We start from the raw sequence: 27364 nt of genomic DNA on the forward strand, positions 1-27364 counted from the left end.
AGGATGAAGAGTCAGAGGTGAAAACAGCACGCACTCCCTCATTGTTTAAGTAGTGGCCTGGTGCCTTCCCTACAGCACAGGGCTGTGTTTACAATTCAGCAGCAGTAGAACTCTCAGGACTTGGTGAAGAATAATAAATCCAGTGTTGAAGGCCATAAATTGCATCAATGTTTCAGTTTTATTTAAAAAAAAAAACCTGTCATTAGGACGATCCTTGCAAAGTTTTTCAAATAAAACTGAAACTTTGATGCAATTTCTGGCCTTCATTCAGCTCCACCAGTTGTGCTCGTTGACCTACTTAAAAAGAGAGAGGTCTTTAATTTCCATCATAGGTACACTTCAACTGTGAGAGACAGAATGTGTGGGGGGAACAGGATATCACATTGTATGATTTTGAAACAATTTATTTGTATATTCTTGTGGAAAATAAATATTTAGATACCTACCATCCTTCTATGGAAAGCCGTCCACTCCTGGCAAAATTGCTTACATGTGCAAATATCACCCAGTGTGTATGCACTGAGCGATTTTCAGCCCAGCACAATCATCGCTGTGCATGCACGCTGGGCAAAAACACCCAGTGTGTATGCACCTTTAAAGTTGGTAGGCCATGCATTGACTGATATCACTGGAAAAATATAGCTTAACAGTATGCACTCAGTAGTAGCAATGGACAGGGATATCTTATTATGTAGGCACACTGCACGCTTCCCAGAGCCTCATATTTCTAAGGGCCCCTGTTTAGGGGACAGTAGTGATCACCCAATCAGAACAGAAAGGCAGCATTCTGTAACTGCCTCCCACCCTACAGCCAGACAGTGGATGGCTGTCAGCATGATTATTGCTGTCTCTGAAGCTATCCATCAATCAGTGACAGCCATTCACTATATGTGGAGAGACAGTGGTAGACCACAGGAAGTGTAAAGGTGCCCATACACTGCTGCGATGTTTCATAGTAGTGTATGGCCACCCGATACCCTGCGAGCCGCCCGGGACCTTCCGGGGGGCAGGGACGAATGCAATCCATCACAATTTGTTGTGATGGATCGCATGCATCCCTGCACCCCGTCCGGCTCGTCGCCAGAAGGGAGGTCCCAGGTTGGGTCCCAGCAGGTCTGAACATTGACTCAGGTCCGATGCATATGGGAATTACACATCAAACCTGAGGGGACACCAAACTGACCCGATTTGGGCTGATATTACAGCCTGATTTGTCGAATTCGGCCCAAATCGGCTCAGTGTATGGGCACCTTAAGTTATGATCTCCCTGAAGCTAATAGTGTTATACTGTATGTTATGATCCATTTATTTTTGATTTTTGTAAGGGCACCAGACCATTGCTTTGCCCAGGGCCTACAAAGGAATTTGACGGCAGATAAGAACCACTTGGCCCATCTAGTCTTCACCTTTTTAAATGATGTTAAGATAGCACTTCTCCTTCTAATCTGAATATACATCTATTGAATTCCATTAATTTATATGATATCTGCTTGTTTATGATAGTTTATATATACCTTTTCTGGATCCATATATTTATCAACCAAATGCTGCATTTAAACCAGTGATGGCTAACCCTGACACTCCAGCTATTGTTAAACTACACATCCCAGCATGCCCTGCATCAGATTAAGCCTGGCCAAATAGGAAAACTGTAGCAGGGTATACTGGGATGTGTAGTTTAACAGCTGGAGTGTCAAGGTTAGCCATCACTGATTTGAACCAACAACACCCTGTAACATCTAAACCAGCATACTCTCCAACTGTACCGAGTTTGCCGGTACAGTACCATTTTTTAACAGTCTGTACAGGCAAATACAGTTTGTACCAAATTTAGGACTTTTGTCGCTCACTGTGTGTGCCGCAAATCATTCCTCCTCCTGGCTGAGCTCCCAGGCACCGCTCTGTGTGCTGCCTGGTGCGCCGGCTCTCCCCTCTCTCCCTCCATTCCTATGAGTGCATTGCAGGCCAGTCCATGCGGCATGACATCATGCGCCGGCACCACGCACACTGCACACTCAGGGGGGTACTTGTGTATTATCACGACGCCCACTAAGCAATTTGTTTAGTGGGCTATTCTGCATAGGAAAATCGCATCACATCGGATCGCATGGGCCATTTTAGTGCGATGCGATTTTCCTATGTAATTTATTCACTGCTCTCTCAGCCCCGGGGGATCGCATTGCATGGCATCACACCTCCCGCAAAATCGCATGCGATTTTATAGGGTTTGCAATGCCATGACACTACCTATACCATAAAATGATTGTATGACATACAATGAAGTTTTATGCCCCCCCCCCCACTATCAATGCCACCCCGAAGTGTGGCGAGCGGCGGCGGAACGCATCCTACGATTTTTTCATGACCCCACTATCCACGCGTTATATAGTGTGGCGAGCGCGGCCCATGGCGATGCGATTTCCCTGCGGTGCCGTACATAGCAAAACTGGGCGCCGTGATAATACACAAGTACCCTCAGGGGAAAGGACATCTCTCAGCCCTCACTCAGACTGAGAACCTGAGGGCATGAATCTGCCTGAGGGAGAGGGGAGCGGTGGCTAACCCAGCGCGCACGAGGGGGGGATGTCCTCGACATCATCACAGCGGACTGTCCGGAGCCTGCCACTAAGTTGTCAGCACATAAGATGATGATCCAGTACAGTGCAGCAAGTAGGTGGCTCAGCCAGGCTGCACTTTGACCAAATCACTCCAGTCTTCTCTTGTCTATACAGCATCGTCGTGTGACGGACCTGTTTGCCTGCAGCTCATGTCACATGGTGGCTTGGTTTATTTACTTATATACTTTATTTACTTATATTAAATAAGTATTAATTAAATATACTTATTTAATATGCCAGCAGCCCACCAAGCCACCATGTGACATGAGCTCAGCTGCATCAGGTGCTGGGCCGGGTGCTCAGACAGGCTGCACGAACTTTACCATTGAAAGTATAGGAAAGGAGGCTTTACCACGCCCCCTTTCCCATTGGCCACGCCCCCTTTCCTTTTGTGTACCAAATTCTTCCGCTCAGATGTTGGAGGGTATGAACCAGTACAGTAGCAGTTCACTCCATGAAAGGTTTCCTGGTAATGAAACATTTGTCTTCAGTGATAATGATCAAAGAATAGAGTATATATTAACACAATATGCAGGGAATGTTCTACATTCCATAGCAATTATGTGAAATGGTTCTGGTTGAATAGCTCTGTGAGAAGTTAGTTGTTTGAAGGCATTGATCTTTCTATCATAGACTCCTTCCTTTATTATAATAACAATAAAATCAAGCATAATCAGTTCTAACTTACAAGTGGAATAACTCTTACTCTGTGAAGTATTACACAATGAATTAAATCATTTCTAAACCATTTTTAGTGCTTTTGTAATATTAAAGCCTTTTGAGGTGCTTGTCTTACTCCGCAGCTTGCAGGTCTCATTGACTGGCTCTTTACCCGGCATGTTTCAGTGATAATTAGGTCACTAAGTGAAGAGACCGTCTTAGTTGGGGAGCACAAACAGAACACTGCAAGTGCTTAATACATTAACACTTCATTTTACTTACTCTGATGTCTCTATGCTTTTGAACAGTGCCAACTTTATCATTAGAACTTATGACATACTATGGGCAATGCCAGCCTGTTACTTTTTTATCTTTATTAGAGTAACCATGATCATGGTGTGAACATTGAACGGCGAGCCAGATCAGCCTTCCATAGACAACAGGCAAAATAAAGTTTCTGATGTGGTCTATACAGGCAGTTCTCAAACTCTGGGAAACCATCAGACAGTAAAAACTATTACAGGACCCCAGCAAGTTACTGCAGAAAGGTCACCATACATGTCTGGTCATCAGACCGCACATGCATGGCAGTACTGTGGAGGCACATAATGATGGGAGGAGTCTGAAGCAACAGACATATCAACTGATTTTTCAAACTCCTTGAATCACTGGCTGAGAGATTGGAGAAGTCATTAGTCTGATGGTCAGCAACATGGTGTCGCGACCCCATGCAGAGATGGTCGCGACCTACTTTGGGGTCAGGACCTATAGTTTGACAACCACTGGTCTAGACACATAATAATGCCTGGATGTTGCATGCCGCTGCAATTATGTACTGCATGTGTTCTGAAGATCTGGTCTCAGCTCTCCTTGCTGTGCTTGTGTTGCTGCAGATTTCCTACGCTTCAGCTGGATCTCTGAGTGAAGTTTGTATTCATGTAACAAATTATAGTAGTTCCTTGCTGGTGCCAAATTCAAGTATCCCAGCAAATTCAAGTATCCCAGCAAATTCAAGTATCCCAGCTTACTTAAGCTTGCCACTGTATCTTCTTTACCTTAATCTCCAGAGTTACATCTCTAATATTTGGTGATAACAATTCCTTTTATAAATTGTATGAAGTATTCTGATTAGTCCGGAAATATTCATACTTAATAAACAATAGAATCATAAGGGTAACATTATTTTTCCTAACATATCAGCCAAAATAATGTAGTTTAGTACTGTTTAAGTTTACCAGTAAATCCAGGAGGAAACTTGCCTACCTTTATCCCAGGGCAGTTCAGCTGCCCACACAGTGCTATAATGTCCATCAGGATTGAAATATCCAATAGAGAATTCCTTCCTCTCCTGCAGGTCATTATTACAGGAACTCCAGTCTTCCCGGATCTATTATTTTACATAAGATCATTACATATATATCAATACAAAAGATTCCCCTCTGCGAGAAGTTCTGTTTCTCTTTCTCTGTGGAACTTGTACCTCCCTTTTTCCTCCCCTTGGCTCAACTAGACTCCCTTTTATTGTGCACCTACAGTAAGATTCTCATTCATTCATCTCTCTCATGATGCTAAAAATCCTTTCTGTCACTTGTAATGGCCTCAACTCTCCTTGACAGCACACTTTACTTTTAGGAGCCTACAGGAGGGAAAATGCAGATACTGTATTGTTTCAGGAGACACACATGACTGGTCATCATTCCCTCATACAAGGCACAGAGCTGGATTAAGGCTCCATGGGGCCTGGGGTACTTAAGAAAAAGGGGGACCCTAACAAATGACTATGAGCCAAATGTAATAGTGTCTGACTTTTTAATGGGCCAATCATTTACCAGGCTTGGGTTTGCCTTGTTAATGATTGCCCCTTTAAAAAAAAACCTCCTGAGTTCAGCCAGCATCTTGTATGGGCACCAAACACAGAAGCTTTTACATCCGCCCCATAATCCTTTTTTTATCTCCACCCCGGTCTTACTTACATACACACATACTGTACACATCATACACACACACACATACTGTAGCATGTACTGTATGCACACACACACACACACACATAAACATAGCAGAAATAATAGTGAACTGACCATTGAGCACTTGTAGCAGCAGCTGGAGCAGACCAGACTAGACACTCCTGTCCAGCTCCACTGCCTTGCTGAGCACTTCTCCTGCTGAGGTCTCCACACTGCTCAGGATTGACTTGTCGGGACCAGCGGTCATGGTGTGTACACAGGATGAGATTCCTTTGCTAACTCTGTACTATTTACACATCACGCGCATCAGCATCCAATCGGGATAGAAAGCTTAAAAACCTGTTCTATCTCCATACGATGTATATGCGATCCCTATTCGATATTGACTATGTAGTCAAAATCGAATGTCAAATTGTAACGTGTGCCCACAGCAACCACCCTCACGGACACCCTTAGCTGAGCTGCGTCCGTGCGGCCCCCAATCAATTCACAAACTGAGGGGAGTATCACCCACCCTGCCACTAATCCAGACACAGGTAGGAGAGCAGCACCCACCTCAATGCCAGTCTGAACACCTACAGCTCAGCAGCGCATCCGCCCTTCTGACTGCATGATCATCAGAAATGACTGGAGGTAGCTCAGCATGTGATTACAGCACAGCAGAACTGTGTTCAATGTCTGACCAGCATTGACAGCAGGAGGGAGGGGTTTGCAGGGGAGAGCTTTCAGACAGGGGAGCCCTTTCAGATAAGGGGCCTAGGGGTACGTACCCTACAAATCTCCATTTAATCCGGCTCTGACAAGGCAATACTTTTTTTTTTTGCATTGTAAATGAGTGCCACTTAAAAGCAGAAAGTCAGAGTTGGTCTGGCATCCCGCACCTCCATTGAACAGACTGTATTGCGTCCCAATTTTGCTCTTAATAAAATGGTAGAAACAACAGAAACTATTACATTTAGTCTATAAACTGTGATGTCGTTGTGTATTAAATAAAGGGGTTGTTTTCAATATATGTAATAAACACTCTTATCCACCAATAAAAATAATACATTTTACTGTCAATTACAGGTTATATTTATATATTACTGAAAAGAAAGGGGGTTTGGGCTCTATCTCGGGCGCTCTTTTAAGATGGCAGCTGTGGTATATCAATAGGTCAAACCTTAGAGGACCTAAAAAAGCTAAATTGAAGAAATATAATTTTTGATAGACCCAATAGCGCTATCCCAGTGCGGACACCACAATATATAGGTGGAATGATACTTCCCTTCCCTTATTATTGGAATTCTTCGATCTCCTTGGACTTTGGTTAATGTAAATTTTTCTCCCGATGATGTTATATGAGAATAAAAAAACAGAGATAGACGTTGTCTGGTATGCTTATTATCTATTATCTATTATTTCAAAATTATGCAGTGAGGCTCAAAGTTGATGCATACCTCACTTACATAATTATGGATGGTAAAACATATATAAAGGTATCTTTCATATGGGGTGGGTGGCGTACCCGTACTCACGGTGCGGTGATGTATTCGACTCTTATAAAGGTATCTTTTCCAGTCTTGGCTTCCAAAAGATTTTATTAGTAAAACAATATAAAATATATAAAGTGCAGGGCAGTGGTGAGCAACTGAGGCGGCTGACTAAATGACAAAAAGTATCTCGATCCGGACGAAAATACTGCTGTTCCAAAAAATCAGACACTCTGCAGTTGCTACCTTAAGTCCTCACTTACAGGGTATTAAAAATCGATGGCAGGCTCTCAGACCAACATGTTTCGGGACAGAGTGTCCCTTTTTCAAGGTGAGAGCTTGTCTGTGCGTTTGCTGTATATATACCCTATCCTATTAGCACTTCCGGTAACGGAAGATTCTGCTTCCTGTAAATTGCATATTCGGTTATTAATCTATTTTATAGTACAGCGGTTCCTTCCTGTGCTGAATAGATATAAATATTAGTAGGTGGCTAGATGGTAACAAAAATTGATACTATAAACTAATACGTTCTATTTTCTCTTCAATGTGCTGCTACGTTGTAGCCGGAAGTTCAGGCGCGTGGAACGCACTGCTTGCGTTCCATAGCGTCTTCCGCTTGTGCCGGCATGAGATGTTATCTGTACCAGGAAGTCCTTTGTGGTAGTGGAGCGCATCGCTTGCGTTCCATATCCCGGGGGAGCGTATTGCGTTCCATGACGTCTTCCGCTCGTGTTGACGAAATGAAACTGATTCATACATTAAAAACCCTACACCCAAACGGACTGAATCAGGACTTTGAGTTAAAGTGGTTTTTATGATATCCCCAATCTTAAACATCAATATTAGGAAGCACTAGTCACTTTACATGTATCTTTTAAGCACCAGTCACTTTCTTATAGTGAGATACCAGTCACTTTTATATGTCTTCTTTTTAAAAAAAATTTAATTCTGATATTTTTATTTTTATTTTTATCTATATTTTTATCTATATTGAGTGTATGTACTATTTATCTGATATCATCAAAGCGTTCAACTAAAACAGTCTATATTGTTTTTATTAAGGAATAAAATAAGGAGAAAGGAGAAATACCATAATGTACAAAGAACTCCGGCACATCAGCGTGATAAACAAACATAAACATTATGGTCGCTATAACAACCGTAATATGACGAGCTGGAGTGAGCCTGAATACATCAAATACCTCCCCCGTGATATGGAACGCAAGCGATGCGCTCCACCACCACAAAGAACTTCCTGGTACAGCGTCAACACGAGCGGAAGACGTCATGGAACGCAATACGCTCCCCCGGGATATGGAACGCAAGCGATGCGCTCCACTACCACAAAGGACTTCCTGGTACAGATAACATCTCATGCCGGCACAAGCGGAAGACGCTATGGAACGCAAGCAGTGCGTTCCACGCGCCTGAACTTCCGGCTACAACGTAGCAGCACATTGAAGAGAAAATAGAACGTATAAGTTTATAGTATCAATTTTTGTTACCATCTAGCCACCTACTAATATTTATATCTATTCAGCACAGGAAGGAACCGCTGTACTATAAAATAGATTAATAACCGAATATGCAATTTACAGGAAGCAGAATCTTCCGTTACCGGAAGTGCTAATAGGATAGGGTATATATACAGCAAACGCACAGACAAGCTCTCACCTTGAAAAAGGGACACTCTGTCCCGAAACATGTTGGTCTGAGAGCCTGCCATCGATTTTTAATACCCTGTAAGTGAGGACTTAAGGTAGCAACTGCAGAGTGTCTGATTTTTTGGAACAGCAGTATTTTCGTCCGGATCGAGATACTTTTTGTCATTTAGTCAGCCGCCTCAGTTGCTCACCACTGCCCTGCACTTTATATATTTTATATTGTTTTACTAATAAAATCTTTTGGAAGCCAAGACTGGAAAAGATACCTTTATAAGAGTCGAATACATCACCGCACCGTGAGTACGGGTACGCCACCCACCCCATATGAAAGATACCTTTATATATGTTTTACCATCCATAATTATGTAAGTGAGGTATGCATCAACTTTGAGCCTCACTGCATAATTTTGAAATAATAGATAATAGATAATAAGCATACCAGACAACGTCTATCTCTGTTTTTTTATTCTCATATAACATCATCGGGAGAAAAATTTACATTAACCAAAGTCCAAGGAGATCGAAGAATTCCAATAATAAGGGAAGGGAAGTATCATTCCACCTATATATTGTGGTGTCCGCACTGGGATAGCGCTATTGGGTCTATCAAAAATTATATTTCTTATATTTATATATGTCCATTCTAATGTGGTCTTTAATTTCCACCAAACTTATGTCAAGGACTAAATCTTGCTATAAACAAAATATATTTTGTTGTAAATTCAAAGGTTTTAATGGCATGTCTGACTCATTTCCCAAAAATCGCAAATTGAAAAGCAAAATCAAATTGCTTTTTATATCAGTCTAAAGCAGCATGCAGGGTGGCAGGGAAAGATTTAAATATAGCAGTATAATAATAATGACAGGTCATAAATATGGGTGACCATAAAGACATACTGTACATGAATAAATCCTGTGTATTACATCGCAGCGTCCTCTTGACCTCTACACTTAAATCTTTGGCGTGACAGAATATTTTCTCACCTATGCTGTCCTTGTAGTTTTGTTTTAGTGGTTGGTTTTATTGGTAATCAGAAAACCATAATTTTATGCATTATTCCCATTATACTACACTACAACATAAATTAATTTGTCTCTATCAGCAAACCGCAGCCACCAGCATGCCATAATTATGCTTGTTTATAATTATATAGTCCTGTTATTATAGCAATATAATACATTTTACATACTGTAAGCCTAAAGGTTCAAATTCAATATACAGATGTGTCCTCATACATGTAGCCTCCATACGCAATGCACCGCGAGATGCCTGGTGTGAGTGAGCCAGCAGTAACTGTGCAACTCCGCTAGCGATGGGCATCATTCTTTCATCAAAATGTGCCTTATTGGCATCGCTATAAAAAAAGAAGCAACAACTATTCTGCTCATAATATTTTCCAGATGTTAAAGCAATAACTTACCCATTAACTTGTTATTATTGCCGGGACTCAATAAGACATTAAAATGTTGAAAGACTATGGGTATTCAATCCGGGGTTAGGACTGTCGATCCATTCCAACAGCCTTGACCCTGGCCCGTTTTTATTTTGCTCGACCGCCTATCGCCAGGCGGGATTCAATGTCCCACCTGCCGATCGGCGAAAAGGGGGCATGTCCGCGTAAACGCCCATGGATTGTCGAGATTAGGCTGTAACCACGACAATTCAGCCGTTAACTGTAAAACGGGCCCAACAGCTTTTAAAGTCATGCCCGTTCTATTAAACTGCCTCTTCAATGCTGTTGGGCAAGACAACATTGAATGGGCACCCGCCGTTATTTCCCCTGTCGGAAGTAGCGGCGGGGATTGAGTTCCCCCTTAATGTTTAGCGTGCAACAAGGTCATAGCGATGAAGTTGACCATATTGACATTCATCATGTAGAGAGTGAAGAAATGTCAACTTGATAGAATGTCAACATTTTGTCCTGGTGGCCTAGTGGTGACTCACCAGTTCCTGATAGCTTCAGTGGCTTCAACACCATCTTCCAACTCATATGACCATCACTTCCAGATCAGACACCCGATCCTCTGTCATTCTGGTAAGTATTTCTAACCTGACCCTAGTCCCTACCCAGAATCCTCCCTGTAGTGACTAACCCTCCCATTTGCAGTCTAGACCTAATGTTGACATTCTGTGACATTTTAGCAATGCCCACCATAACTTTTAACATTATGAATGTCGACATTGTTATTATCGACTATATCCAATCAATTATATACACTAACACAGAAGCAAAAATAAACCTGATATTTTGATAAGGTATAGCTTAGGCTAACTCTACAATATCTTACTATATATTGGAAGATGGAAATGTTTTGGATTCATTTTAAGAGTCTGACAGATTTCTGCCATATTTCTGCAGTTCATCTTATATTAAGTAACCACAATAATTGGTGCAGCAGCTTTCCACTTTGTACTTATTAACTAGATAATATATCAATAGCTGTAGGTCAGCAGTTATTCTATGTTATCCTACTGTATCCTGTAATCTAAGGAGTTTGGGCCGCACAGATACAGATGGAGCCCCTCTTGTCTTTGCCCAACACTCGCCAGAACGTCCCCGCTGGCGATCGCCAGCAGAGAGGGACTCCATCAGACTGGGACGCGTGTGCGACTGGGCAGTGGGACCCTGCCCGTCTCCGCTTCAGGGAGACGGGCAGGGTTAGGGGTAGATCGGGACAGAGGTGGAGACCGTCGATGGCAGGGAGCTCCGTCGCAATGTGGCCCTGGCATGGCGGCTGGCGGGAGCTGTTGATAGAATCGCCAGCCCTGCAATGATGAAATTCGCTCCATCTGTATATAGCATTATGGGAAATTATAATATGTATTTGCAGCCTTCTTACAGTATGTAGTTTGACAGTATATTATACTGTAAATCTGACTTCTAGACTGTGTGTTTTCAACTGGACATTGCTTTACTGAATGTTATAGGGCTGAAAGCTTGCATTTTTATTTTGTGATAGGCAAGAGTAAGTGATATCCATTTTCTAAAGTGTACAGTACAAACAGCTGTAGTTTATATGGCCGCCTAATGTTGATTTAAGATGCATCCGTCCAAGCATAGCTGTGGCTGATGGAAGATCAATTTTCAGGCATGGATTAATTTTATCATCTATTCAGACCACAGTCATCTAGTCCAGATCACTATCTTTTATACTTATCTTCTTCCTTTCTTCAACCAGATGGCTGCCCTGATCTTTGCAATGGCAATGGGAGATGCACACTCGGTCAGAACAGCTGGCAGTGTATCTGCCAGACCGGCTGGAGAGGGTCTGGATGCAATGTTGCCATGGAAACTTCTTGTGCTGATAACAAGGATAATGAGGGAGGTGAGCAAAGTCTTCCATTTAAAATCCCTAAAGAAAAGAAGGTTATATGTTCTCTTTATATATGAGTAATATGCTGACAAAAATCCGGTATGTTTTCCCAAAATACTGATATAAAAAATGGCAGGTAAATATACTGCAAGTCATCAATAACTTGCAGTGCTGTACAAGCTTCTTCATTACTAGTTTATTGATTTGCAATAAAATGTATTCCTCATCATGCTATAGACTGGAGTTGGAGTTGAAAATCGAAAATATATTGGCATATCTGGGGACTTTCAGTGTAAACCCGTGGTGTCAAACTCATGGCCCTCCAGCTGTTGTGGAACTACACGTCCCAGCATGCCCCACCAACAATTTTAGCAATCCATTATATAAAATCTGTGGCAGGGCATGCTGGGATGTGTAGTTTCACAACAGCTGGAGGGCTATGAGTTTGATACCACTGGTGTAATCCATTCAGTGACGCACCTAATATCAAATCCAAAGCACAAGATTGATTTTCTAAAAAAAGGTCTTGAGGTCTCCCCACACAGTTTTGGCCAAAAGTGATTACTCCGATGTTATTTCAAAAGAAGTAAAGTAATAAGTGCGTGTCCAAGATAAAAGTTGCTTGGGACTATGGGTAGGGTGACCACCTCATCCCTTTAATTCCGGACACATAGTAATTACACAGCTTCTGTGGCAGTTTAAAATCAGGTGAAATGGGGTCTTGAAGTCAGCCAGCTATAAACCTGTGTAATTATTATGTGTCCGGAATTAAAGGGATGAGGTGGTAACCCTAACTTTGGGTCTAATTCAGCCCTGATTGCACAGCTGCGAATGTGCAGTGACCAGCCTTGCAAATTAATGTTTACACCATACGAATAGTTGTGTGCGGTTAGTAAAGACTTCGCAGCTGAACGAATATGTCCAAAACCCTTCATCAGAGGCTCACCATTGGAAGATTGACACCTACTTCCTGTCATTTGGGCAATTGGGCAGCAACTTCATCAGGACTTCATCACAGGATGGCTTTGTGCATGCGTACTACGGGCCATACGCATGCGCAGTCTATTGATAATTCTCCGCAGTGCAATAAGGTCTGGATTGGGCTTTATGTTGTGTTCAAGGACTCATTCAATCTTTTAAATTGTAATTAAACCTAAACATTAGTTTATATTTAGTTGTAGAAGGTGATTTCAATTGTTCATTTGTTTTAGATATTACAAAGGCCTGCTGCCACATATCTGTAAATGCCTATCCCATACTGATAATGTTATTTTTTTTTATGGTAGGCAAACAATGCTGTTAGCAGCATTACATAAACAGACATGTATGACATAACTGATTAGTAGTAGCCACCTTAAATTAAGAGCTCACAGCACTGAGGTCATGGGTTCGATCCCACCATGGCCCTAACTGTGTGGAGTTTGTATATTCTCCCCGTGCTTGCATGGGTTTCCTCTGGGTACTCCGGTTTCCTCCTAAATCCAAGAATAATTTGGTAGGTTAATGGACTCCCAACAAATGAACCCTAGCGTGAATGTGTTCTAGGTAATATAGACTGTAGGCTCCACTTGGGCCTGGGATTGATGTGAATGGCCAAATATTCTCTGTAAAGTGCTGGGGAATATGTCTGCACCATATAACTAACTGGTAATAAATAACAACAAAAAAATAATAAGAGCCACATTGGTACTGAGCACCTCTCCCTCTGATATCAGTTCCCTTACTCCTGCCTGCCGTCAGTTGGAGTAGAAATGTCTTGTTGTGAGCATTAACATAGCAGCGAGCACATCAAATATCAGCAACTTACCATACATAGAGATGATATGTGGGAGAGACCAGCAGAACACAACCCCAGGAAGGGTGGGCTGTAACCACTTCGGGGGTGTCCAGTACTTCACAGGTACTCCCTCTTCCGTGTTTCCCTATGTCATCATAGCCACCCAAAAAAAGGTGGATGACGCTCCCATCGACCTAACGCTTGCGTCTAACTTTTGTAAATGTCGATCTAGATGCTGTTGACTATCTTAAGGCTCCTAAGTAGTCGGGTTCGAGTTAACATGGTGAACCATAGTACAGTCGATCTACACACCATCGATCCGCTATACTATAACCAACTTGAACAAACTTAAAATACACCTACAAAAATAAAATCTTCTGTATCATCTCTGTTGTCACATGCAAGAATAGCAGCAGCCACTGTACAACTTACACATTGAAATAGGGTACAGGAGAGCTAGTGAGGTCCCTGTGCTCTGGTCAGAGGGCCCCCTGATAGAGGGGGGCCAAGGATACAGTATCGCCTGCCCCCCCCCCTAAACCTAGCTATGGGTGAGGGGGTGCCTGGGATATAGTATCCCCTGCACTCCCCCTCCCTCCCCCCCTTCCTAAATCTGGCTATGTTGGAGGGGGTACGTTCTATCATTACTGTAAGCTGTGCTGCACTTTACTCTCCCTTACTCTATACTCCAATATTCGCCATCACCGGTGGGGTGGCGTAAGTGGATCACTGGGCCTCTTTGTACTGTAGTGCAGAGAGGCATCTGTAGTTTCATGTACTGCTACTTTATTCCTCTGTATAAATATAGGTAACTTACTATTTAACATTCAGCACAAATCATTTTGGGACATTTTGTACAGATTGGTTTTGGAGATTCCAAGAAAAGAACATATTGAATTTCCCTTGAAGACGTTAGCGGCAAGATAATATAAGAACAACCTTCTTCTAGGAGTTTAATCAGTAGAGAAGTCACATTGTGCATTTTATGCAGCAGCTTTATTCTGAGTACAATCTCCCCAAAAGTTTGTCTAGTTAAGTAATCTTTTAGTTTTTATATGACACTATTAGCCTGATCACATACTATTACTTAAAGAATCAGAAATGAAATATGTATTTTGTACAAACTAGTATTAACATACTTGCAAAGTTGTATTTGTTTCCCCTGCTCCCCCACTCCTTTCGCCATCAGCATAGGACCAGTCCTCCCAGTGTAAGGTATTCACTACCACATGTGGTAATGAAGAAAGGCTCACACTGTATGGGCAATATATCTGTGAATTGAGTCGTTCAAAGATATATTGCGTCAGCTGTGCAATATTTAAAGATATATCGGTGCATAGTGCTGTGTGTACGGGCGATCTGCCGGGAGCCGCTGGTGATTGATATCTGCAACTGCACCCGCCCATTTGTGATGTCAGTCTCGACAGATAGGGCAGCGTAAATGGAGAACACGCTGCCTGATCCATATGTAGATATATCTGCAGATCGACTGATCTTCAGATTTATCTGTTAGTGTGTACCCAGCTTAAGAATAAATGGTTCCCCCAATGGGGTTATTCTGATTCACTCGGAAAGGCACAATCACTCAATAAAGGACAAAACCAATGTGCACTGCAGGTGGGGCTGATGTAACATGTGCAAAGAGAGTTAGATTTGGGTGTTTTATTGTTTCTGTGCAGGGCATATACTGGCTGCTTTATTACACTGGAATATAGACATCAGTTTGAAGTACAAACCCCACCCAAATCTAACTGTCTCTGCACATGTTACATCTGCCCCATCTGCAGTGCACATGGTTTTGTCCATTAGAGAGTGATTGTGCCTTTTCGAGTGATTCAGAATAATCTCCTACAGTATGTGTGTAATTTTAATTTGTAGATTACAATTATAAGGGGTGGGATATTATTGTCAATGTTGGACTGGGGCATGAAGGGCCCACTTTGGAAATGCAGTGGTGGGGCACTGTATAGGGGTGTGGTCTGGAACACTTTATAAAGATGGAGTCAATACTGCTAGTGCATGCATGATACTGTACTAGATTATGAACAACAATGTGCTGTAGGGAATACACCATAGTCCTGCACAGAATAATGTAATGTGTATTATGTATAATTCAAGTGCTAAGTCTGGAACCCTAGAGGAGGGAGTGGACCCTGAGAAGTTGGGCCCACTGGGGTTATTCTGTTTTGTGAGTCAGACCCAGAGGAGGAGGGGGTAATTAAATGAATCAGATTGTTATATCTGGCATCAGGAATTCTGTAAAATATTTACAAATTCCCATCCCACTGTTATGGATCTATTGTCTTTCAACCTAGAGTCAATCTATCATGAGAACGGATAGCATCCAGGTCTGCTCAATTAGAACTACATATATGGTCAAATCAGATAATATATACAAAGCCATGTCTCTCTGTACATGGTTTGCAGTAAAACACTGTAGCATAGCATTCCGTATGCAGATCCAGCCGGAGTCACGCAGTGGCTTACCACATATATTTTTAATCAGTAGAAGCTGCTTGTGCGTCCTACAGTATTTGCGAATAAGGTGCACTATTCAGCACTACCGAGTCACGTGGAGACCACGTGTTATGTGTAACGCAACTTGTAGCAAACGGAGGATGTGGACACAGCTCCATATTTCTTGAATAATGGATGATAGGGCCTAATTCAGTATAGATCGCAAATTAGAGAATTTGACATCCACATGCGAAACCACAATTTGCTAATATCCATATGCATGTTGCATAGTAATCACAGTTTTATTGACAGGAAGCCAGTGTTTAGGGGTGGAAACATGGCGTTTTCTAGTTGTATTTTTAAAAACGCTGGTGTACCAAGCCCTGGGTCTCTGAAATTAGTGATGACCAGTTCCAGTATGGTTCTTTAGCAGGTTAGCAGATGCTTTAGACTGGTGCTGATGGAAAAAAACTGTTTGATGTTTCAGTTTTTACTAATTAATTTGCCAATACATCTCTATTTGCGATGCATTTGCAATTTTGCAAGGGGCATTTATTCTTTCTGTGTGGACAGCAAATTTTTTATCACAGGCAACTACTTTTTCTCAACTTAGTGATCCATGCTAAATTATGCCCATAGTACGGTGTAAAGCATACTGTCATTTGCTGTTGTCTCATACATCCCTGCCCCCTCCCCCTATCTTCCCATATGGGTGACTCTGTCACTTCTCTCACTGTTGTTTTCTTCCACTGGTTTGCTGAATAAAGCCTATTTGCCAGTTTTCTGCTAATTCTTCTGCCACACCATTAATCCACAACACAACTGTCTCTTGTGTGCACTGTGAGATAATTTTATATGGTTTTGACTGCCCCGAATTCAGAATGAAGGCTGCAGAAATCATTCCATGGTCAGCAACCATCAAATGATTTCTCCTCTGTTTGGCCAGGATGGGGCGGGCTGGGGGGGGGGGGGTGGCATTAGGCCAATCAGTATTTACCTGTTTGCTAGGCTGCGAACATACGCAGCCTAGGGAGCATGTCTGAATCAGGCCCATAGTGTCATTGAGATGTTAGTTCCTGGTAACTTGTAGCATAATGCAGCTTGAACAAAGTTTGGTGTATTAAAAAGTGTATTTATATACTGTATATGTCTAATGACCATTTGTGTGTTTTTAAGACACTGCCATATGTTGGCAACATCTCTTTCTCACTCACAAATGCACAGAGGCAATCACAAGGTAGCAGACTAGATTTCGAAGCATTAGCTTCGAGCGGGCTTACTAGTTTTTAAATGAGTTACCTAGGCCTAATTTAAGACAGTAATTAGTTACAGAGCAGTAGTAGAGGTCTATGTAACCGGCGTCTAGTCCACAACTAACAATAATCTACAGAATACATTGGGTAGTTTAATGAAGGGAAGATGTATTAAGGAGTGAGAAGAGCGGAGAAGGTGTCCAGAGCAACAAATCAGCTTCTACCTATCATTTCTATGTTCAGCAATAGGTTGCAGTATACTCTACTTCCGGAGTTTAGGGTATCCTTCTAGATTTACCTCTGCCAACAGAGCTCATGCTTCAATATTCACTTACTGTAACAGGCAAAACATGTAAGACTGCAAAACATAGGTCAGTTGTCCCCATCCCCAATGTCGTTACATGACCGATACTGGTGACAGCCATAAGAGAAATGATTCATTACGAATTGTGAGATATGTGAAATATTTTAGTTTTCTTTATCTTCTAAATATAATAAACAAAATAACTAATGGCACCCAAGTGCCTACAATGGTCACATAACCATGCTTGCAGGAATAGTTCTAATGCTTCTCTTTGTTTATGTTGGAAGTAAAAAGATTAGACGGACTATCTGCTTTCGGTGCCAATGTTCCATTGATATACAAACAGTTTCTCTAAAATTCTGCTTCAACTAATCCATTCTATGTGCTGCCATTTGAAGCTAAAATTGCTCCTCCATGCACTATGAATCGACAGATTGTGCTCAGGAATTAGACAAATCTGCTCAACTCTCTCTTGTTTATAAGCCAACTTAGATGAGAACTTTAGTCTGATAATGTGGGGTTAGGAAGACTTAGAATAGCTTATTATGAATGGTCAATGTTAATTACCTAAATACTCGAGGGAAATTAATGCAAAACAAAGATGAGTGTTTTTAATAGGACCTACAGGCTACATATTTTTTTTTTTATAAAAAAGGATTTATTTAAATTTTATTTGAAAATATATGCATGAGGCATTCTGACCAGAGAGTTATAGATTATATTGAGATTTATTTTATAATTGGGAGCAGCTTTCTTACTCACTTCTAGTTTTAATGGCGTATCACATCAAGACTCATGTTTGCGGACAATTCATTTTAAGATTTTTGGTCCCAGATAGTTGCTTATTAGTTTTTTGTGTCTCTCTAGCAACATCCTTGAGTTCATGGGTGAAAATCCATTGCAGCTGTGAAGGGTGAAAATTGCTGTCGAAGCAGTGTTTACACACCTACATTAGCCCCCTGTTTCACACTCTTTGCTTGGTCTGCCGAATGACGTATCCATACAACAGTTCTACGCCATGAGGCAGCGAATACTGATTTCCCCAGGAAAACAGATTTGCCCTTAATTGGATTTCCCATATGGATTGTAAATCTGCAGTTAATAGATGAACCAATCAGAATCACCCATTAATAGCTGGACAGAACTGGGCTTCACTCTAGCAGGGAGTTGAGGAGACCAATGGTTATAAATATAAAATGTTACATTTTTGCAACAGACCCACCAGCATCCTGGTAAAATGCAATTTTCCTGACCTAGCAACCTGCATCTTTTGAATTTATAGTAGCACCAAAACCTGGCTTGTTGTGAGCATCAACTAAATAACTGTGTGAAGGTACCCATTTTACCTTGTAATGCAATGCGCGCTGCTGCGTAAATCATATCGCAAGGTACAAAAACTATGTGCAGCCCGTACTTTTTGCACTAGATCGCATAGCATCTAGTTCAAAACACATGCTGCTTTAGTATATTGCATCCTTTTTGAACTAGATACGATGCAATCTAGACCAAATAGCACTGTGTATGGGCAGCATTAGTGCCCTGGACCCCTTTTGTCTTCACTTTGGTGATCAGGATTACATTTTTATTGCTACTTAATTTGTGCTCATATCCCGAAGATGTTTGAACATTCAGTCATTTTTTTCAGTTGATTAACTAAAGTTTAAAGTTGATGCAGCTTTGTCTGCATCAACTAAAGGACACATTTTAGTTAGTGGGTGAAAGAGAGGGGACACATATTCAAAATGTGTATATAGCTGTGGGACCTCTAAACCTGGCTATAGTGAAGGGGGGGTTTAAGCACTGGGAGATTATTAGTAATTTGGACAGAATAACAATTGGTATACTTGTTTCGTTTTTTATATATATATATATATATATATATATATATATATATATATATATATTATATCATCATTTAAAAGAAGGGTCAACCATCAAAGTCAGAAAAGTAAAAGATGGGGCTGTATTTCTGAATGAGACTCATTCTGCCGGAAACGGCTTCTGCCAACAACGTGAATTGGGTAATTTTACAGCATGGTCTTATTTTAGTTTCTCTGTTGAAATGTCTGACTTAATGGGAACACACTGTTTGTGCAGAACCAGCAATATAACACGCACAACTTCTGCATTTAAAATTACATTCTAAATATGTTTTGCTAACCATGGCTTTTCATGATTATACTGTAGATATAAAACAATTCCTGCAGTCTAGAAAGGAGCGATTCTTATATCTGGGAACACGAGCGCATTCACTTTTGGACAGTCAGGTTAAGGGTTGTTTTGCACTAAAGATTTCTGTGTTCAAAAGAAAAGGTAAATTCTTTGATGGAAACATCACTGGTTCACTCAAATGGAACTGTCTTGTTTTAGTGGCAGTTGGAAATGTACTTTGTAACAGTCATGGGTTAGAGAGAGAATAATGAATGAGTAAGCCTGATGACCTGCAAGTCTCCAGGGGTGATTCCAAGAGCCTTGTGGGACTATCTTTCAGACACCAAAGGTGCACAAAGAACTTTGCAGTATGTACTTGCCTGTGGGTATATTTTATTATTTATAAATGAAGATGACGACACATATTTTTCAAGAATAAAATCTTGTTTTTTTTTCAGGCATTATGGGTGTAGTTCCTACCTGCTCGCTAGGCTGCGTATAATCACTGCCTAGCGAGAATGTAACGCACATCATCTCTGCTGCCCGAATCCCCGTGCTACCATGTGAGCGAATGTGTACGCTTTCACATCCACTCGCATGCGTCCACAGATAAAATAAGCCTGGACTTACTTCTATGCTTCAGGTGATGGACGAATTGGGGGTGGGTGCTGCTGTCATGTGACATCATCTGCTTGCCCTTTGCAGGCTGGGGCGCACGTGCTTTTGTTTGGGTCCACCCAGCATTTTTATGGGCGTGCCCACCATTTTTATGGACATGCCAATGAATTGCTGGATGGGCCCATTGGAATGCCCACTGCCTGTCAGTGAGGCAGCGAGCACCCTGGCAAATGAAAATGTCTATGAAAAAATCTATCTATCCCAATGCTTCATGATGCCATACAGTACCCATGGTAGACCACATCACACTATTTTATTGTGTATCAGGGTAAATCAAAATGCACATTTATGCTAAAGCCATCCGTATTCCAGTATATAATAAGCTGGTATTACTCAAGTATGTGGATACAGTACACTGGTATTCTGCACAGATTGTACAGTCACTATCATTTCTCCTTGTCCTACCAATTGTACACGATCATATGCAACAGCCTACTGAATATAGATTGTGGAGAGAATTAAGAAATTACCCGACCCTGATTCCTAAAATTTCCAAATCAAATGACCAGCGGAAAACGATACAAAGTATTATACATTTTCCAATGGTATAATAATAAATACAGACTCAAATACAAATTACTAGATTTTACCACCACACTTGCCTGGGCAAGAGTCTACTGCGCATGCTCAAATCTCCGGAAATAAGGCGATTTCTGACATGAATGCAGCGGCCAGCGAAGGACTCCAGAAAGATAAGTATTAAAACATGGGTGCAGTATGTACGGTGTGGGCCCCTCTGTGTACACTGTATACATTGCACCCATTGTAGAAATGCCTATGACCACATTCCATTCCCAGAAAATACTGTAGTCACAAACACAACACATACTACTCTCCCAGAGATTAGGCACAAATACAACACATACTACTCTCCCAGAGAACAGACACAACACATACTACTGTCCCAGAGAACAGACACAGACACAACACATACTACTCTCCCAGAGAACAGGTACAGACACAACACATACTACTCTCCCAGAGAACAGGTACAGACACAACACATATTACTCTCCCAGGCACAGACACAACACATACTACTCTCCCAGAGAACATGCACAGACACAACACATACTACTCTCCCAGAGAACAGGCATAGACACAACACATACTACTCTCCCAGAGAACAGGCACAAATACAACACATACTACTCTCCCAGAGAACAGTCACAGACATTGGCGGATTCAGGGGGGGGGACCTGGGCATGTACCCCTGTTGTTTTGTAGATGAGGACCAGGGCTTTCCAACAAGCCCAGCCCCGTGTCTCTAGCCCCCTGAGAACCGGAGATATCGCCTGGCAAAGCTGTAACGTTTTTCCCCATAGGATAATATGAGACCCGTTAATTCCGACCCCCACCCAGTTCTGACGGCTGCCAGTCGTTGATCTCATTCAATTCCAAATCGCTGGGCCTTCAATATGATACCAGGCTGGTCCATATCGGTCAATCGGTTTCAGAGATATTGCAGATAAACCAATTTTTTTTAAATGTAATTTCATGGCTGTTCATGTTTTTTGAGGGCAGATTACTCTGGAACCAAACATTCCAGTTTCAGTGGACCAAAATCATTCAAAGCCCACTCAAAAGTTATTCAATATGATACTTGTCTCATGTAAATGGGTCCGAAGATATAACCTGTTAAATGAGATAACTGGTTAAAGGGGGGGGGGTTTTCTCTCCCCCTCACATCAGAAAATGCAGGGACTAGGCTGGTGTAAAAGGGGCCAACCTGGGAATGCATTTTCTGGTGTGAAAGGGGTATTATTTCAAATAGCCGGGACCTACAGTGCTCTGAATACAGCCAGGCTCTGCCACTGTCAGTGGCTATCACTTCTTCCCACATGGCAACGAGCATGGAACCTCTGGCAATGAGCATGAGATAAGCAGCACTTACAGTATGTAGCATAATTTTTAATAGGCATTATGGTGTTTGGCATAATACATAATGGACATAATGGCATGTAACGTGTAATGGACATTATGGTGTAAATGTTTAATGCACGCCTTTGGCAGACAATTCCCTGTTTATGAAGCGTATTGTGAATTTTGGCTTAATCTGTGTGGCATTATGTGAATTCTGGCTCAATCCGTGTGGCATTATGTGAATTTTGGCTCAATCCATGTGGCATTATGTGAATTTTGGCTCAATCCGTGTGGCATTATGTGTAAGGGGCAAGTATAATGGGGTCTAGTATTTTGTTGCATAATGTGTAGAAGTTGTATATGGTGTGGTACACTACACTCAAGGACATGCCCCCTGTTGAGTAGCCACACACCCTTTTCCGGAGCACGCCTTCGACGCGCGCACAACTACATCCTTTATTTTTGTCGCCATGGTGGGCCTGCGTACTTCAAATGCCAGGCCTATTTTTAATCCCATTCCCACCCTCTCTCTGCCGCTCTCTTAGCATGTACACTGACACCACTAACACCGCCCCCCCCCCCCCAAGTCATTTTATCCTGGATCCGCCCCTGGTCACAGACACAACACATACTACTCTCCTAAAGAACAGGCACAAACACAACTACATACTGTACTCCTCTTCCAGAGAACAGGTACAATGCACACTCATCTCTATATATACACAGGCACAACATACACCCCTCTTACAGAGAACAGGCACAATGCTCTGTCTTCTCCTTAAGAAAAGGTGAAATTGTACACACCACTCTATCTAACAAGCACAATGGACACTCCTCCTGAAGAGTAGACACAGTGCTCACGTATTTCTATCCATACAGGCACAATGCACACTCTCTCAAAGAACAGAGATCAAAACGTTATTCTAAAATCCCCCTCCATAGGCAAAGGCAAAATCCAAAGCAGCAGAAAAATGGCTTTTCGCTAGAAAACGCATTCCCTTTTTTTCACCTATCTTCTTTCAAGTTCACAAAAATTTAATTCGCTTGATAATTGTTGCATTCAAAAGCGTTGAAAAATATTTATGAAGATGCCAAAATCACCCTGTACCCCTAAAATGGTAAACCAACATAGGATAACAGTACAGAAGTGTATGAGGTCATATTAAAGAGATTGCGGGGACTTACATGGGGTCAAATGGCTGTTACATATACATTTTTTTCCATAATCGTTTCAGAAGTTATAAGCATACACTACAGATGAGAGGGTAAGAAAAGAAATAGGGGATCGGAAGGTTACATTAAACCTTTGAGTGCTGAGGGAATTTGTTAAAATAGGTGTACATTTTGCCAAGCAACCTTTTTTATTAACCCTTTGAGTGCCAAAGTTGCTGCTTCAAAATATCTGTTTCAAATGCCAGTGCCGCTCACAGCGACTTTTCTTTTTTTGGGTGCAATATTTACACTGAACTTCAATTAATTACCTTGCCTGTGTTTTTATATATATATGCTGGCTTTTTTTGCTGATATTTTGAGGATTGCTCACAGCAATGTTGGCACTCAAAGGGTTAAGCAAAATAGGATATCAATTTGAAGATACTTCCATACAGTCAAAAGATAGAACATTTAAGATAGAAAGCACACATAAGCGCAACAGCAGAGAAACCACACCTAATGGTACAGTACTAAAGGAGGAAATGGTAGTGACACAAGGTCACACAGAAGCGCTGATTTGTAGATTGGTGGCAAGTCTTATATTAATCTGAGCACCATTGCAGCCTCTTATAGGACGATGTGTGAACCTCAATATGTAACGCTGTGGGGGTGGCAATAATAAAAATAATTACTATTGCCTTTTAAGAGGCAGAGCTGTATTCAGTATAATAATCACAACAGTTTGTACAGTTTCATATTTTTAATAAAAAAATAAATCAATAAAAAATATATGTGATATTATAATCTTGAAGTGCACTTCCAGACATACAGATGGAGCCCTTCTCTTTCATTGCCGGCGCTCGCCAGATCATCCCCCACTGGTGAGCGCTGGCGGAGACGGACTCTATCAGACTGGGACACATGTGCGTCTCACACGCACACGCTTCGCAGTCACTCGGCGGATGGGAGGCGTGGCCCTGCCCATCTCCGCTTCAGGGAGGAAGGCAGGGCTAGGGGGGTTCAGGGCGGCGGTGGGAACTGGCGATGGGAACCGGGGAGGCAGCGGACGGCAGCAGGGAGCTCCTTTGAAACTGGGTGCACGAGCGTCTCGTGCATGCCCCCCTTCCGATGGCTGGCGGGGGCTGGCGATTCTATCGCCAGCCCCCGCAAGCACGAGAGGGGCTCGATCTGTAGTTTATAAAGACATTACAAGACATACAACATATAACATATAATAACATATCATTTCTTGCAGCCATGAAAATTATGCTACTTTTTATGTTACTCCATGTGTTGCCAGTCACATGGTCGCCTATTATTATAGCTTTGGTAGCTGTAACCAGAATTGTGGCTGCATAAATAAACAGAACGTGACAATGCTCATCATTGACAGTAAGTGCTCAAGAGATCCCTGCTATCTCGAATGGGTAGAGGGCACATATATAACAAGAGATAATTGGAAACATAAGAGTGATCAGAATTGTCCTAGATTGGCAGAGACTGTAGGTCCCATTCAAGAAATTACTTTTCAGGCTGTGGGCCCTGGAGAATGTACTGGAGTGATGAAGGGGAACCCCAGGGACACAGAGCCATCCTGCAGAATCGACAGTGTGACATTAGTTAATTTCTATCAAGACTGTCACAGGCATGTTTCTCTCTCACTTTACACTTCTTCAAATTACTCTTCTGTTACTTAGTGGCTGTGTTTTTGGCACACCGTGTCTGCCAATGATCCAGTATCCTGTCACAAGCAGAGCTGGCAATGTACATTATTTGATATTAAAAAGCTACAAACCTATTGGGAGATTGATACTTGTCAAATACAGTAGTTGTGCAACATGGAATTATAATTACTTTAATCAATACCCTAAAAAAGTACTCTGTATCATGTTATCTATTATTATTATTATTATTATTATATCATTATCCATTGTTTATACAGTGCTTATATAATTTGTAAGCAAAGGGGAATGTAGAACATGAATGTACAGTATGAAGTGGGTGAGACACAGAGAAATGCAAATCTGCCCCCAGAGATAAAAGAACAACACACACAGAGGAATCAGGATGTATACTGGGCCTGATTCACAGGTGGATGCAGGGTCCATAGCAAATGCATCTTTGTACAGTTATGAAAAACTAGTAAGCCCACTCGTTTTGTTTCACTCTCTGCCAACAGATGACAGTGTTTCGGAGACACACAAAGGGACACTAGACGTATATATGTGTATATATATATATATATGACATTGCTAGTATCAGATTAATAACAATGCTCTGTAAAAAATACCCCATTGCCCTGTGCAGGATAATGAGGCTGGAACTTGATCCCAAGAGGAGGGATCAGGATCCAGATGATATGCTAATGCCACAGTCAGTGGAATTTGCTCACCAGCATTATTGGTTGTAACATCGAACTTTTGAGCAACACTATGTTGGCTTAGAATGTCTGGGACTACAAACACAGACACAGTTGCGAAATTGCTACGTTTGATTGCCAACCCAGCCTACCCCGTTATCTCTCACAAATTCACAATGTGTATTGTACAGACGATGGGACCATAGATCCTTCTATGGGCTGTTGCCGAACAGCCCATAGAAGCTGGCCGCATGCGCAGTACATATGTTTGTACTACGCATGCGCCAGTCCCGGCGCCTGTCATCAAAGCACAGGCGCCAGGGACCCAGGAGAGGAGGCAGCGGCTACAACTGCGGCGACAGCGACAGTGGGTTCCTTAATCGCGGTACCCCCGCTGTGGCCAGAAGCAGCCCTCCTCCCCCAATCAGGCACGAGCAGCCACTGTTTAAGAGATTTGTTTTTACTTACACAATGGCTGCTGGCTGCCTGTCAGCCCTCCTATAACTTGTGATGATGCAGCTGATGCTTTGCCCCAGGACCTGCCACTATTAAGAAACCTGCCGGGTCAACTTGCAGCTGGCAACCATAAAATAAGTCAAAATAAGTGAGGAGAGGCGTGTATGATATCACAATCTCATCCCGCTTGCAGTTTCTGTGCCCTGTGCCTTTATCCCATACTGAAAAAGCCAAGTCTCCATACTGCCCCCATCCCGAACCAATTAAGTAAACTTATGTCTGCCTGTTACCACCTCACAGCTTTCAATTATCAATCTCCCTCACGTCACCTAGCCCACATTAAACTGTTAAATTTTTTGGGAAAAAAAGAATGAGAGACAGATACATTTACATTGAATCATCAGCACCATTTCCCAGCACTTCACCAAGTATAGTAGCTCTTACTAACTGCTTTGGGGCTCGTCTACATTTGGATATAAGTAATTTTAAAAGATTACTCAGATGTAGCAGTACTCACCCACACTTCTAAGTGCCATGTTCACAATCTCTTTTCACATTCTCACCATATATGGAACTAGACACGCCCTTTGGGTGGAGCATGACACACCCCCTCAATGGGGCATGTACACAATTCTACTACCAATTATAATATCCCTGAAAATAGTGCTCAAAAGTAGGCAAGTATGCCCACAATGCTACCCTTATATTCAAGGCTGCCCCCTCATCTGAGGCTTCTGCACACCCCCTATTCTTAAAAAGAACAAAAGGGGACTATACATGTGCCACTTTTCTTTACTCGGAATGGGATCTGAGGAAGGGAATACATTGGCCTCTGAGGGGGAAACAACTGCCAGACACCACCCTCCCCCCCCCCCACACACACACTTATACCACTTGACCTATAGCAATGGCACCCTGATACCCACTGTAGTTCTGTTACTGTTAGCATCATTTGGAAGCAAGAGTGCACTGCTAACATACATTAACAAAGGAAAACCTGATAACCCATGCTGTCACGGAGATCCTAAAATAAGCAGTTAGCCCTCCATGCATTTATGGAACTCTTTCAGGTATTGCGGCTGAGGCCATGGGACCTGATAAAAGCTGAACATTTTAATTTTAAAATCAGAAAAAAAGAACCCCAAGAGAAATCTGTTAAAATAAGCATACAGACAAGCAGTGCACCAATCACACCAAGAATCCTGTGATTCAGTA

General features: G+C 42.0%; 1 protein-coding gene across 13 annotated transcripts in view; it reads left to right on the plus strand.

Annotated features, from left to right (window-relative positions):
• The window catches only part of TENM2 (teneurin transmembrane protein 2), a 2252147-nt gene that overhangs the window by 2112718 nt on the left and 112065 nt on the right, over positions 1-27364 (plus strand). For all 13 annotated transcript variants that reach the window (XM_083181867.1, XM_083181872.1, XM_083181875.1 and 10 more), the window contains one exon: positions 11565-11711. In XM_083181867.1, coding sequence (XP_083037993.1) covers positions 11565-11711 — 147 coding nt within the window. The remainder of the gene's footprint in view (positions 1-11564; positions 11712-27364) is intronic.

Source organism: Crinia signifera, chromosome 4 (assembly GCF_055691185.1).
Source record: "Crinia signifera chromosome 4, ASM5569118v1, whole genome shotgun sequence".
NCBI classification, from domain to species: domain Eukaryota; kingdom Metazoa; phylum Chordata; class Amphibia; order Anura; family Myobatrachidae; genus Crinia; species Crinia signifera.